The sequence below is a fragment of the Myotis yumanensis genome, unplaced genomic scaffold, assembly GCF_028538775.1.
Source record: "Myotis yumanensis isolate MYYU_CA2020_CCGP unplaced genomic scaffold, mMyoYum1.0.hap1 SCAF_2, whole genome shotgun sequence".
Taxonomy (NCBI): Eukaryota; Metazoa; Chordata; class Mammalia; order Chiroptera; family Vespertilionidae; genus Myotis; species Myotis yumanensis.
In genome coordinates, this window is record NW_027223753.1 from 31,213,452 (window position 1) to 31,227,863 (window position 14,412).

A 14,412-nucleotide genomic window follows, 5' to 3' on the forward strand; every position below is an offset into this window, starting at 1 on the left:
AAGGGCTTTCTTGGGATGGGAAGGGGTGGTTGAAGTCAGCGGTTTTCAGACTCCATTAGCAAAGGAATTTTTTTTACAGACAGAATTATAAGGCAGCACCCCAATGTGTAAAAAGCATTCAATCAGAGGTGCTCTGGTTAAATTGGGGTGAGAACCATCTTCCCCATCCCCACACCCTTAGGGTTCCACCCACCAGACTTCCTCCTCTGCCCTCTCCACACCCCAGAAAACCCCTGGGTTTTCTTACAGCTCTTAGGGTTGTTAGAGGGAGACTACCGACAATGGCAGAGGGAGCCTGGGGACAGAGGTGGGGAGAGCTTGGAGAGGCACAGAAAAGCACAACCAATACTGCCTGCAGCTCACATGGATGAGGCCCATGCTAAGTGTTAAGCCTCATGCAGGGGCTTCATCTGCATTGTCTAGTCCACCATCCCAACAACCCTGTGAGGTGATTCTGTTCACACCCCATTTTACAGGCAAGAAGACTGAGGCTCAGTGAGGAGACTTGTCTGGCACAGCTCTTTAGCCTTGTGCTATAGTGTGTGTGGATGGGCGGGTGGGGTGTGAGGATGGGGAGGATGTTATAGAGCACGGGGGAGAAAGAGCGAGCTTGGGAAAGGGGACACAGCAGGTCTTGAATGCTAGGCTGAAGGGTCCAATTTGGTCTGATAGGAACCAAGAAGCTTGGCCAGGACCTGAGCCTAAGGCACGCCACAGAGGCTGGGGCTCTATAGGAGAGAGCTCAGAGGGGTGGAGGTACCAGCCCCCAGAGCAGCTGGCAGTGCCAGGGGCAGAAAGAGCACTGAACTACAAGTCACAGTTGGACTTCCTGGCTCTGCCTTTGGACTAGCTGGTGAATTTGGGTAAGTCATTCCACCTCTGCCCCACCTTCCCTGGCTGACAGGAGGACTGAAAGCAATAATGCATGGAAGCTCGGCCGGTGTGGCTGAGTGGTTGAGCATTGACCTATGAATCAGGAGGTCATGGTTCGATTCTGGTCAGGACATATGCCTGGGTTGCAGGCTTGATCCCCCAGTAGGGGGAGTGCAGGAGGCAGCCAAACGATTCTCATCATTGATGTTTCTCTCTCTCCCTCTCCCGTCCTCTCTCTGAAATCAATAAAAACATACTTAAAGAAAACAATGCACGGAAAAGTCACGATCATGCTGGGAGCTGTACAAATGGGAACCATTGATCTTATTGATCTTTAGGTGTGTTAGATGGAGAGGGGCGATGCTGTGAGAATTCCCTAGTCCTCCAGCTCTTCTCAGCCAGGGAAGGGGTTAGAGTGGAGGGTGTTAAGGAGTGATGGCGTCACAGGCATTATTTACCTCTAGGGCTCCACCTGCACTGAGAGCAGGAGGAGGAAGTATGAGAGAAAGATCAGGCCTGCTTCCTCTTCCCAATGAGGCCTGAGAGGACAAGAGAACTAGGCCACCCAGCAGGTGAGAGGTGCAGGAGGGCGGCCGGGGAGTTTCTTTCCCCCTAGTTCTGGACATGCCACTGAGCTCTCTCCCGCACAGACCATGCAGGCCTGCTGGGCCAGTCTGAGCCACAGGAAGTGAGGACAAAGTAGTGTCGCTGAGCTCAGCGAAAGTGAACCCCCATTGATCCTCATGGCTGGAGAGGGGCCCACAAGGAGGAGACACTGAGGGAGAAGGGGGTGGGGAAATGAAGGTCAAAGCCATCCTTCTTGCACTGCTCCTCTGTCTTCAGGGCTTTGCCTCCTTGATCCCAACTCCTGGAAGACCATGCAGAAGACAATACTACCGCAGTCCCGCTGGAAGGCTCCATGTTCTCAGCGACAGCCCTTGGCACAGTGGAAATGGGAGGAAGGACTTTTCTGAGTTGCTGAGAGTGCAATGGGCAAAAGCTTCCCTGCTCCCCACTCCCCTGGTGGACGAGGGCTCAGAATGGGAGATGATGTGAGTAGGAGGGGCTGCAGATTGAGTGACAGGGCCAGGAGGCCCAGACAGTGGGACAGACTTCCAGGTCAAACTTGATCAAACACTTATTGAAGTCCCTTTTCCTTAAAATAGTAAATATACAAGATAAATGCTGGATAATTAAAAACAGCAACAACATATCCAAGCTCAAAAACAAGAAGGAGAACTATCTAAGAGCCAGAAATAAGAGAGAATTCCAGTGGTGAGTAGTATTTGAAGCTCTTCCTCTGAGGAGGGATTCAGGCAAGGTGGAAGTATATTTGCAGACCCCACCAGTAGTATAGTAGGCTCCCTGCTTAGAGTGGGACCTGGGAAAGTGCTGCCTGCCATAAACAGACTAAAATAACTCTGCCTGCTTGCTACCTGCCTTGGCTTTGGATAGAAAGAGTGCCCATGTAAGTATGATACCTCAAGCCTGTCCTCATGGGGGCTCAGGAGTTGATAAGCACACCATGAAAAATCCCAAGCCGAGACAGTAATTAATATAAGAGCAAGTTTGGGGCTGGTGCACTTCTCCATGGCTTGGGCAGATACAACTGAGATATCATCCCTTATGGTAGCCTCTATATCCCATGGCACAGTCAGAAAAAAATATGCTGAAAATAACTATCTCAAGAATAAAACTTCACAACATGTAAGAAGTACAATATCTTGAGAGACATCTCTCATGGGAGAATTCATACTTAAAAACCCAGAGATCAAGAAGCAATCTGAGCCGAAACCGGTTTGGCTCAGTGGATGGAGCGTTGGCCTGCGGACTGAAAGGTCCCAGGTTCGATTCCGGTCAAGGGCATGTACCTGGGTTGCGGGCACATCCCCAGTGGGAGATGTGCAGGAGGCAGCTGATCGATGTTTCTCTCTCATCGATGTTTCTAACTCTCTATCTCTCTCCCTTCCTCTCTGTGAAAAATCAATAAAATATATTTAAAAAAAAAAAAAAAAAAAAAAAAAAAAAAAAAAAAAAAAAAAAAAAAGAAGCAATCTGAAAGTAAGTTTAATACAGTTAAAAATCTCCAAGAAGATAAAGGGATAGCATTTATAATACCAGAATAGAAAGATCTCAAACAGGGACATAACAAAAACTAGACATTTTAGAAATGAAAACAAAAGTCACTGACTTTAAACAAAAAAAGCAGATGGGTTAATAGAGTAAATGCAGCTGAAGAGAGAATTAGTGAAAGAGAAGCTAAACCAGAGGAAATCCTCCAGAACAAGTCACAGAACAACAAAGAGATTACTGAAAGAAAAGAGACGTAAAAGATTGAATGAAAAAATCCAGCATATATATTATTAGTTCCAGGAAAAGATACTGGAAAGAATGACTAAACTCTTTCCAGAAATAGGACGTGAATTTCAAGATTTCAAAGATCCATAGACTGCCTCGTAAGAGATCTTTCAAAACAAAAATACATCTAGACACCTTGTAGCCAAAGTGTAGAATGTCAAGGATAAAAAGGAAATTCTAAAAGCCAACAGGAGAAAAGATAGCTTATCTACAAAGGTCCAATAATTGAATTGACAGTTAGCTTCTCATCAGCAACAACAGATGCCAAGACAATGGAATGGTAACTTCAGAATGCTAAGAGCAAATAATTGTGGACCTAGAATTCCATACATTGCCAAACCTTCATTTAAATACAAAGCAAAATAAAGACATTTGACACATACAAGATTTTAGGAAGCTTCTGTTCCACAGACCTTCACTGTAAGAGAGAGGCACAGTGGCTTGGGAGAGGGACAGGGAGCTGGAGAGGTGATGGGGCTTAGTGGAAGGCCAGGGCTGCAGGGGTTGGGAGAAGATAGGTTCTGTTTCGGACCTCCCCTCAGCACCAATCAGCCAGAGGAGCCCAGCCCAGCCTGGCCCACCTGGAGCTCAGCTCAGGTTCTCCCCTCAAGTTCCAGCCTTGCTGTTCCCTATCCTCTCTTCCTGGGCTGAGGTAGTGTCCCAGCATACAAGCTAGGGGGTAACGCTGCCAGCCCGACTCAGAGGGCCTTGAGGAGGATGCACTCAAGTTGCTCATGTGACCAAGCACTTGACCTCAACTGTAGAGCCCTCTCCACCTGGGAGGTCAGATGCCACCCCACAGAGGCCTATGGATAGCTGGAGAGGTAGAACAAAGGCTAGGTCCCTACCCAGGAGTTGGGGGTGAGAAAGAGAATCATAAGCAGCGGGGACAAGACCAATGGGGCTGAACTGGTGGGGACAGAAGGTTTCTTAGAGCATACGGCCCTACTTAATCAGCTGGTGCCCTTGGGTTATTACTTAACTTCTTTGAGCCTCAGTTTCTCATTTACAAAATGGAGAGATTACCTACCTAATGAGGATGCAAAGATGAAATGGGATAATCTGCCCTAACCGGTTTGGCTCAGTGGATAGAGCCTCGGCCTTCGGACTGAAGGGTCCCAGGTTCTATTCCAGTCAAGGGCATGTACCTTGGTTGCAGGCATATCCCCAGTAGGGGGAGTGCAGGAGGCGGCTGATGGATGTTTCTCTCTCATCGATGTTTCTAACTCTCTATCCCTCTCCTTTCCGCTCTGTAAAAAATCAATAAAATATAATTTTTTAAAAAGTGACACTTAAAAAAAAGAAATGGGATAATCCACTTAGGTACCAAGTTTTAGATATATTTCCCTTCACAGAAATTTATTTTTAAAAAATTCTCCATTTAATACCCCTGTAGCATTTTATCAGTGCTCAATAAAAAATTAAGAAGAAAAAAGCTACAGTGAGAGCAGAGGTGGGATGTGTGCAGTGTTGAAGGCCGTCTGTGAGGAAGGGTTCATGTTCATTTACTTACTCATCAGTTGCTGTTATTCTTTTGGTGTCAAGCCCTATCCTACAAGGGCTCGGAAGGCAGAGATGACCTTGAAGTGGAGGAGAACCATAGGTAAGGAAGAGCCCAAACTAGAAAATTCTAATAGAGTGACAGGGGGTCTCTTCAGGGCCTAACTTGTATTTTTTGTCTATCTCTTCCATTTCCCCTCCCACCTCTGCCTCCAACTCAACATAAGCTCCATGACAGCATAATCCTCGCCTGGCTTGTTTTCATCTGTCTTCACAATGTCCAAAACAGTGTCTGACACACAGAAAGTGCCAAAGAAATACTTGCTGAATGACTGTATTTGAGCACTAATAATAGAGACTGTAGAAGTTGCTATGGGAGCATCGAAGAGGTCTTTGCTAACTCCACTCCAGGAATTAGAGGTTTCTCAGCAAGGCCAATTAAATCGGGCCTTGATGGATGTATAGGAGATCAATAAGTGGAAAAGGACATTCCAGGCATTGGGGCCAGTACATTTTGAAAACATGGGAGTAAGTTCAGGGGCCAACGAGTAATTGAATGTGGCAGGAGCACACAGTGCAGGAAAGGGGAGTGGAAAGACACCAAACTGGGACTTAGGGCCTTGAATGAACTTAAGCTGTTGGAAAGTCCTTATTAAAATCTAACCACCTACCCTGATGTAATATTCTGGAAAGGGTAGTTTTCCAACCCTCACTGTTGCCCTAGTTGTACCTCCCTTCAAAAGTTAAGGGTCTTCCCAGGAAGGGGCCAAGGATCGAGTACCCATTGAGAAAAGGGGCAGTCATACTCCATAGTTCCTAGTCTTGTCTCAAGTTGAATGAGGGTGAGACAAGGCATCTCCTAGAAACTTGGGTGAGTGCTACATGCTGCCCCCTTGTGGCATCAGCAGAATTGAGCAGCAAGGAAGCCAGCCCGGTGGTCTGTTGGTAATCCCAGGGGCCTCCAGTCTCCTGCATCCGCTTCCAGGAAAATTATCCCAACCACCAGCTGTCCACAGACCAGATCCAATTGCTTCCTTTATTCCCCCACATACACTCAAGGCTGGGCCAATGGGTTTGAGGAAGCTGAGCAAAAGGAGTCAGTTCACATTTAGTAAAGCCTTGTTCACACACACACACACACACTCTGGCCAGAAAGCAGCTGTGTATACACAGATCAGGAGACCAATGTTTTGGTTTCAGCACCACCCCTATTCATGGAGTGACCTTGGGAAAGTCACTGCACTTGGATGTGTCTCCCATGTCTCCATCTGCAACACAGGGATCACGATCCCTCTTCCTCTCTCCCCTGCAGGGTCATTGTGAAGATCATCAGGAGGACGAAAGCTGCAAGTGCTAGGAAAAATGTTCGAAGAGTGCTCCGGATGTAAGGGGATCGTGCTGGGTATTAGATAGGGGCTGTCTTGGGCTGCACTGAAGTGTTTGTTTACACCCAGACGGGCCCTGCTGGCGGGGGAAAATTTAAAGGGAACGTGCTCAGCAAGGAAGCTGCTTGCCAATCACAACTGATCGAAACCTCCAAGAATGGAAATCTATGGAGAAATGGGGACCCACTGACTGGCCTATGTTTCCAATTATGCTTGGATTTTCAGAACGAGTCAAAGAGCAGCAAGGTGGGTCGGTTCAGTGGCCTCAATGTGGTGGATTAGCCAGGAAATGAAAACAGCTGAGCTTTTCTCTGAGGCCAAGGCCCCTTGTGTGCACTTGACTTCATCCTCCCTCTGGCACTTTCTCCACGTGGGGCTGGGCACCCAGCTATCAAGGAATATTTGCATGTTTGGATACAGCACAGTGGGAAGGCCATGAACCCTTGAGAGAAAAGTTGAGCTAGAATGAAGATAACTAGATAAAGAGGAGGGGCACTGAACTTGGGAGCCTGTGGAGCTGCCAGAGGCTTCTTATGGGGGAAGACTTACTGCCTTCTTATGGTGATAGAATCTGCTTCCCCTACCCTGATGACACTGGAGGTACCATGTATTCCAGCCCTTAAAACTAGTAAAAGATTTGCTTTTATAAAATAATGTCATTTTTCTTCCTTTTATGGTGTGACTTTTCTTTTTTTCAGAGAGGGATAGAAACATCAATGATGAGAATCATTGATTGGCTGCCTCCTGGATGCCTCCTACTGGGGATTAAGCCTACAACGGGGACATGTGTCCTCGACTGGAATCAAACCCAGGACCCTTCAGTCTGCAAGCCAATGCTCTATCCACTGAGCAAACCGGCTAGGGCTGGTGTGACTCTTACCTGGTTTTGGCTCTTTTTGCTTTGGTGGCCCAGAAGCCCAGGATGAAGTGTGAAACCTAATTCTAACAACCAGGTAGATCTTTACAGCCAGACTATTTGTTTTCTATGATCCATTTCCTACTCAATTATATTCTTCCTAATTCTGATCTGTAATATTTTATTTCATTGTGTATGTTTTCATTGCAAGCCACCCAAATTTGTATGTGTGGAACAAGGTGAAGTACTCTTCGGTCAATGATTGAAAATAAAAGATGACACACATGTCCAGGTTGACAGCAGATATTTGGTGAGGAATTGTAAGGACATCAGGGTCAGACTTAAAATCATCTAATATTAAAGACTCTTCCCCATCCCCATCTCACACCTTGAGACAGTCCCAAAGGGAAGGGAGTTGCCCAAGTTTTTAAGGCATATTACTGTCAGAGAAGAAATTGATACCTACTTTTCCTGGCAATCAGTTCTCTGATCTTCCCAGACAACGGGCCTCATTGGATGGCATGGTGAAGGTAAGGAAGACAGCTCCCCATTGGCCAGTATGGTCAATGAAGTAGAATGCTCTTTTTATTCCTGTTTCAATTAACAGAATACAGGCCCTGGCTGTAGACCTCTTGTGACCTGCTGGTTGACAAGGGGCTTAAGCTGCCCTCCACGGCAGATGCTACTGGGTATGCCCACAGCAGGCAACTCAAAGTGCCAGCCCATGCCAAGACAGGAGAGGAGAGATTTATCTGGGTCCTACTTTGAAGAATGGAGCTTTCTCATTGAGAGATGTTCTCTTTTGACCCTCAACCAAACAGGACACAACTGAATCTGGCCCATGGTGGTAGCCTAGGACGTAAGGTGGGCAGGGGCCTCTCAGGAGCAAATAGATCCTGCTGAAGTTTACCTTTAAAATTAGCTGAAGACCTCAGTTTGAATTAGATGTGTAGTGTAAGTTTCCCTTAGCTTTTTTTCAAAAGGATCCCCCCTCATTCACAGACACCCAACCTGAAGGCAAACAAACCTTTCCAAGCCTTTCCCAAGCCAAGTGGCCCTATGAATGCTGCCAAATACAGAACTCAAGACTTTTAATTGTCTAAAATGAGGTTTATTTCATGTCATGCATTGATGTCCATGCAGCAAAGGAGACTAGCACAATTCTTAATGCATTTAAAAAATAAAAATGTGTGTATGGAGGTAAATGCACAAAGTTCTAGTCTCCTTGGGTCCCTGGGAGATTAGGGTCTGGGAATGAAACCATCCACTCTCCTCTCCATGGCGAATGAGTTCATCTCTCAAATGCAAGGATGATCCCATGGCCTCTGGATGCAGGTGCACAGAGCTCCAGGGCAGGAGCAGGGACAAGGAGAGAAGACCACTAATGAAAAAGAAGCTACACGCAGTCACCTAATTTAATCAGAGGACAGAAAAGATGGAAAATCCTGGGGGTGGCGGCTGTTCCAAGAGTCAGGAGATAACATACACCCGTTAGGAGATTTGCTCCTAAAAAGAAGTGGAAGTAAAACCCCAAAAAAGAAAAACAAAAGAAATATATCTTCAACCACACTCTTCAAGAAAATGCCATAAATATGTTATTTAATATTTTCATTTCATAGCATTGGACACACAGCTCAACATATTGAAATATTGATTCCTCGGTGAAAAAAAAAAGAAAAAAAGGAAATAAAAAATATTGCATTTTTCTGTTGGAGAATCTCGGCCCCCAGGTGTGGGGCGAAGTGCACCAATGTCCTAGCCTGCAGGAGGCGCTGAGGTCGGCGGGGTCCTCTGGGGAGGGACGCTGTGCCCACTGCCTGGGGCTGTATGGCAAAAATTGTGTTGGGTGTCCTTGGCCTTGCCAGCTCAGGCCCTCAGTCTCCGGTCACCTGGGGGGCCTGCCCGTCGGAGGGCTGGTTAGCTGACTGGATGAACATGGGCTGGGCGAGGTCCTGGCCCGCAGGCATGGTGACTTGCTGGATCTGGTAGAGCTGCTGCGAGGGGTGGAGAGGAGAGAGTGAGGTCACCCCTGGGAGAGGGGCATGCAGCTCCCTATGGGCCTCGAGTTGGTTCGGGGCCCCAGATACTTCAACCACCACCCACTGCAAGGCGTCAGAGGGAGGAGGGGATGTGGAGCTCTGCTGGGGTTGGGAGCAGCAGACACAGGAGGCACCAGCACGGTGTGAGGGGGTGTGTGTAGTGGGCGGGGAAGAGGTGCAGGGAGTTGCATTTCCTGTGGCTTTCACTTCTCTGGGCTCTGCCTCTCCCGTTAGCTCAGAGCCTGGAGCTTGCTGCACGCTGTTCCTCTGTGACAAACACAAGCAATTCGAACCACTGTACCAGCAGCTTGGAAGTCAGCATTTCCCCAATTCTCAGTAAACCTCACTGGCAGAGGCAATAGGATTACCCCCTCTTCCTCCTTTCCTCAGAATATCTGACTACACTGAACCTGCACTTCCTACATGGGCCCTGCTGAGGAGGTCACCTGGAATTAAACACTTCCTACAGCCAAGACCCGTGAGGGGTGAAGCAGATGCTCACAGAGCCGCTTTGGGAAGTTAGTGCCAACTGATCATTTGGTTTCTCAGGTGTCCCCCCAAAAAACCAGCCAAAACCCCTGCCACAGGAGCCCTGGCATGTGAACCTAGCGCCTGGTGCTGGCAGGAACCAGAGGTGGATGATGCGGCTCCTCTCCTCCGGGCAGCAGAGAATACAAGCTTGGGCATGTCATCCCATCATGTCCTCAGGGGTGACTGGGAGCATAGTCATAGTATGAGGGGATAGGCCGAGGGAAAAGTAAGATTCTTTCTTTGCACGGGTTTAGAATTACTGAATTCCAGGCACTGAGAGGTTGAGAGGTCCCATGTTCTCTGCATTTCAACTAACCCATACCATTAAAGAGCAGCAGAGAAAAACTAGCCCTAGAGAGGGAAACAAGACACCTGTGTTCTAGTCCTTGTTCTGCAATGAACAGCTGAGTGATCATGGACAAAGCATTTCCCATTTCTAGGACTCAGTTTACTCATCCGTAAAATGAGGATTTGGGCTATATAATGTCTATAATGCTAAAGGACAGGCAGCCTGATTTAAAAACTGTACTTGTTTTAACAATTTCTGTCCCCTCATTGTTAACAGAAAATGGGACAGCTGCCCTAATCACCCAAACCCATAGATGTCATCCACTAGCCCTCACCCCCATTCCTCACCCTCTGCCCCTGCTCGGACTGGGGGTCCTACCTGTCCATCTGTGAACTGGCTGAACTGCTGCTGTCCTTGCTGGACCTCTGTCTGTGTGATCTGCAGGAATCAAGATAGCAAAGTAGGCAGGTCAGCTGCAGGGTCCGGCCACCAGCCCACCACCCAGGAGAGGGTCATGAAGATCAAATGAGACAATACATATAAAGTGCCCAGAATAATGCCTGGCACAGAACAGGTGTTTGACGTGTAGCAGAAAAGCAAGGTCCCTCCCATCCCGTAGCCCTGAAGGCTACTTAGAGTTGGCACCATATACAGCAGCGGTCGCCAACCGGTGGTCCGCATGGTTGGCAACTGCTGATAAAGAGGACCTTGGAACACACGACATTACCAGTCACCTACTACCCCCTCATCAAGGTCTTTTTGGGGCTCAAATCAAACAAACACCTAGCTCATAAGTGCTGACATGAGAGAGCATAACATTTTCGGTTTAGTCAGAAACCCTAAGAGTCTTGTAGCCAGTGAAGACAATTTGCAAAACACTGGGCAAAGTAGTGAGTGGTCCCTTTCATTCTTGGAAGGTGGGCTCCAAACCAAACCCGTATCACCCAGATTATCTGACTGGAATATGAAACACCCTGGCGAGCAGGTGGCCTTGGCCCTAGAAGCCCTTGTGGCAAACCTATAAAGTACTTTTTCCGATAGTGGCCACGTGCAGCCCTTTGGGCCAAGGATGGGGGGCGGGGGGGGGGGGGGGGGGGAGGGGCGGTGGCAAGGAAACATTTATCACGAGCACTTAAAATCTTAGGTGTGGATTTTAAAAGAAATGTACCGCCATGTAGGAATGCATCGTACAGTGCCAGCTGTTGGAGAGAAGACTGAAGCGTGCTTGTGTGCACAGTTGTGTCTGTGGAACATTTGACTAGTAATGTCTTCTGTGCACCATCTCTTGGAATCATTACAGCCAACCCACATGGTAAGGATGGTCCTCTCAGGTGTCCTCACAACGGCCAAAAACAACCCATCATGTCTAGGGGATACGTGTGAAAGAGCTTCATACTATTGTTCCTTGTTTTGGGTCTTTTTCCTCCTATCAGTCTATAAGCTGCTTGAGAGCAAGAGCGAAGTTTTGTCTTTGAATCTCCCAGTGCAAATAAATTATTCAAGAAATGTCTGCAGAATAAATGAATGACCCTGAGACAAATGGAAAATATTCCTCATAGATGAGATTAACTGTGCCATGGCCAGCAGTACTGCCCTTTATATCAAAGAAAGCTTCATTTATCTTTAAATTCCTTTTACACACTATTTATTCAGCATTCATTAAACGTACATTACTGAGCACCTACCCCGTGCCAATTGTCACAAGTACTATCTGTTGTTATATAGACTGTGACTGCCCTCAGGTGCTCTCTTCTTGTTTCTTCCCCTCCTCTCTGTAACCACCCCCCCCCCCCCCAAACCCCCCAAGTCAAGCTTTCTGGCTTTAGTTTCTTAGTTTCTGGCTCCAAAACTGATATCTGGGAAACCAAGAACTCTTCCTTCTCATTTCCTCCCACCCCTAGGCCATAAAAAGTTTTTGGGATCCCAGGTTAGAATCTTACAAAAGTTTATGAGCGTTTTTGTTTTTTTTAAAGCGGAGGGTGAGGTACCCAAGGATATGACCAGTTTTGAGCTGATTCCATGTCAGTGAACTCCAAGGAAATTAAGGAAAAGCCCAAGTTCCATGTGAGCCTTTAATGATCCCAGAGACTATATGGAATTCAGAAGCCTTACTTTTGGCTCATTCCTCACATTTTCCCAAATTAAATCTTTGGAGACCTGCTCTACAAACTCAGCTCTGTTACCACTGTCAATAGATACATCACCAGAAATGCAACTGGGCCAGACAGATCCAGCTCTTAAACGATCGCTGCTTTTTTTGGGTATGAGGCAAAAAAGAATCCATTAACAATGCCTCTCCTTGAGCAGCACCCCCACCCCCTGCAATGATGCCCACATTCCCCAACCCCCAAGCCCAGGGAGGCCCCCTCAGCACCTGTGGCTCACAGCCTCCAGCATCCTAGGGCATGAGAGAAGAAAGGGGAGCAATCTCTGGCTAAGGGTGCCTGAGGAGGTGAGGATAAAATCTAAGGAAGCTTTCCAAAGGGCACAGGAGGGCCAGAACACAACAGCTATTCAGTTTTAAAGCTGCTAACAGCCTGACAAAGAGGCAATCTGTCAAAATACTTCTGGTGAGACCTGCATACAGGTACATCAGGCTTTCTTCAAGTATACTTGAGACTTCCCTGCCTTGCACTTCAGAACAAGATGGTAAGAGACACACTTTGAATGCAATTCTCCATGAAACCCCACCGTGGAGGTAGAATAGATATGCAGGTGTGGAGGTGGCTCTTGCTGAGGAATAAGGTGGAAGGGAGAATAATAAGGAAGCCAGCTCCTGCTGGTCCCCAAGTCAAGCCCTGCATCCCTGGGACACATACCTGCTGAGCATTGGTGGCAAGCGTCTGGATCTGTCCCTGCACAACTTGGGTGCCTGATACAGGCTGGGCTAAGCGAATGTACTGTAGCTGGCCGGTGTTCAGCTGCACCTAGGGCAGGGCAGAGACAAACAGACCACAGGGGATTGAGTGCAACTTCAAACAGGCCAATTTTCCATGTGCCCTCCACTGAGCCCTCCAAAAAAGCATGCCCAGAAAAGTTCCTTTGTAACAGAGGTCAAAACAGCAAAACCGTAACTTCCCTATCCTGCAAGTCACACACACAAAAGAGAATAGTTCCCTGAATGGACCTTGAAAAAACTCCCTGAGGATCTTGTCACATACATGAAAAAGCATGGCTGCACCCTCAACATTCATTGGCTCTTAGCTGTTTGCTCAGTTTATCTTAGGATTTTATCCCAAAGGCTGTCTAACATCATCAGAATGTTTATACCTTAAGTGTGGGCCTCTCTTTCCTCCAGCTCCACACTATTCCACCCAGTTCCCAGAATGGCTGATCTAATACTGTACTGAGAACAGCTCCAGTGTCTGCAGGAGCACAAAGCAGATGGCTGTCACTCCACACCACAGCCCTAGAACTGCCCAATTCCACGCTGCACATTTTGGAAGAAAAAGTTGGCCAGCTTTACTATCTCTGTCCCCAAGAGCCAGGACCAACGGGAGTCTGAGGGACTTTTAGGATCCTTGGTGTTCAGCACTAGCTTCTGGCTAAACACCTCCCAAGGGGAAGCTGAATCAATAAACCTTTCACAGAAAACTCCATCATGGGAAACCAAACCTACAAAAATGCCCTCGGAGTCCCTCATGCTTAAGATTAAGTCTCAGATAATACAATAATACCACATACTGCATTTAATTGTGTGCTAAAAGCCTTAACTCAGGCTCTTAACGCTCCAGTGTACCATGAAAGTTTTAGTGCTTTGAATGTGCAGATGAAGAAAGGGCCAAAGTGGTTACAACACAAGAGGAGCTGAGGTTCAGCAGAGAAGTCAGCAGAGGAGGGCTGCAGACATTCACACTTGGGATTTGGGGCGCCCAGACATCACCTTCTTGGCTGCCAGCTGCCTTTGTTGTAAGGGTGAGCTTCTTGAGGCTAACAGGCTTCTGTCCTGGAATAAACACTCCCCTGCCTTCAAGAGCTAATATCACTGAAGGGAGTTGTACTTCCACGAGGAAAATGCTGGCGGGCTGAAGTGGCACTCCTGTGTGCATTGTTAAATCAAACTGCTTCTCTGCAACTGCCAGCCTGGAAGAGGATTGGAACCACCCAGACAGGCTAATTCTAAAGTTCTGATAGATCATTCCAGAATTGTCTGCTTAAGGCAAGGAGGGCCACAAAATCTAAACCTGTAAGAATCTAATTCAAAAGGAGATAGGGCATGATATTGTGACCTGCAGTCATTTATTTCCTGAGAATGTGCCGAGAGGAGCTGCTGGGAGGCTGTGATGCCAAGCCTCCCTTCCCCACCTCAATCCCTTGATGCAGCTTCCAGGCAACGATGTTAAGATGCTTATGGGGATAAAGGCAGCTGGGCGGAGGCTTAGGAGACCTCACTGCTGAGACTGACGGTGTCTGGTCCCAGGAGTCACAGAACTCCAGCCAAGGCACACAGGATGAAAGACTAAAGCCTTGTCCCAGCAGTGGGGAAGGTATACTGACGGCCATAGGGATTTTCCATTTCCTGGCTGGGAAGAGCTCTTTGCAGAAACTCAAATGTGATTGGAAAGCTGTGCACCAACTAGT

General features: G+C 47.5%; 1 protein-coding gene across 6 annotated transcripts in view; it reads right to left on the bottom strand.

Annotated features, from left to right (window-relative positions):
* Positions 1 to 8,554: 8,554 nt before the first annotated feature.
* NFYC (nuclear transcription factor Y subunit gamma) overlaps positions 8,555 to 14,412 on the bottom strand; it is a 65,921-nt gene continuing 60,063 nt past the window's right edge. For 5 of the 6 annotated variants that reach the window (XM_070405008.1, XM_070405006.1, XM_070405004.1 and 2 more), the window contains exons 8-10: positions 12,651 to 12,758; positions 10,210 to 10,269; positions 8,555 to 9,278 (exon numbers count right to left, since the gene is read on the bottom strand). In XM_070405008.1, the coding sequence (XP_070261109.1) occupies positions 8,847 to 9,278; positions 10,210 to 10,269; positions 12,651 to 12,758 (600 nt within the window). In that variant the 3' untranslated portion in view covers positions 8,555 to 8,846. The remainder of the gene's footprint in view (positions 9,279 to 10,209; positions 10,270 to 12,650; positions 12,759 to 14,412) is intronic. The other variant, XM_070405007.1, reaches the window with a different exon arrangement.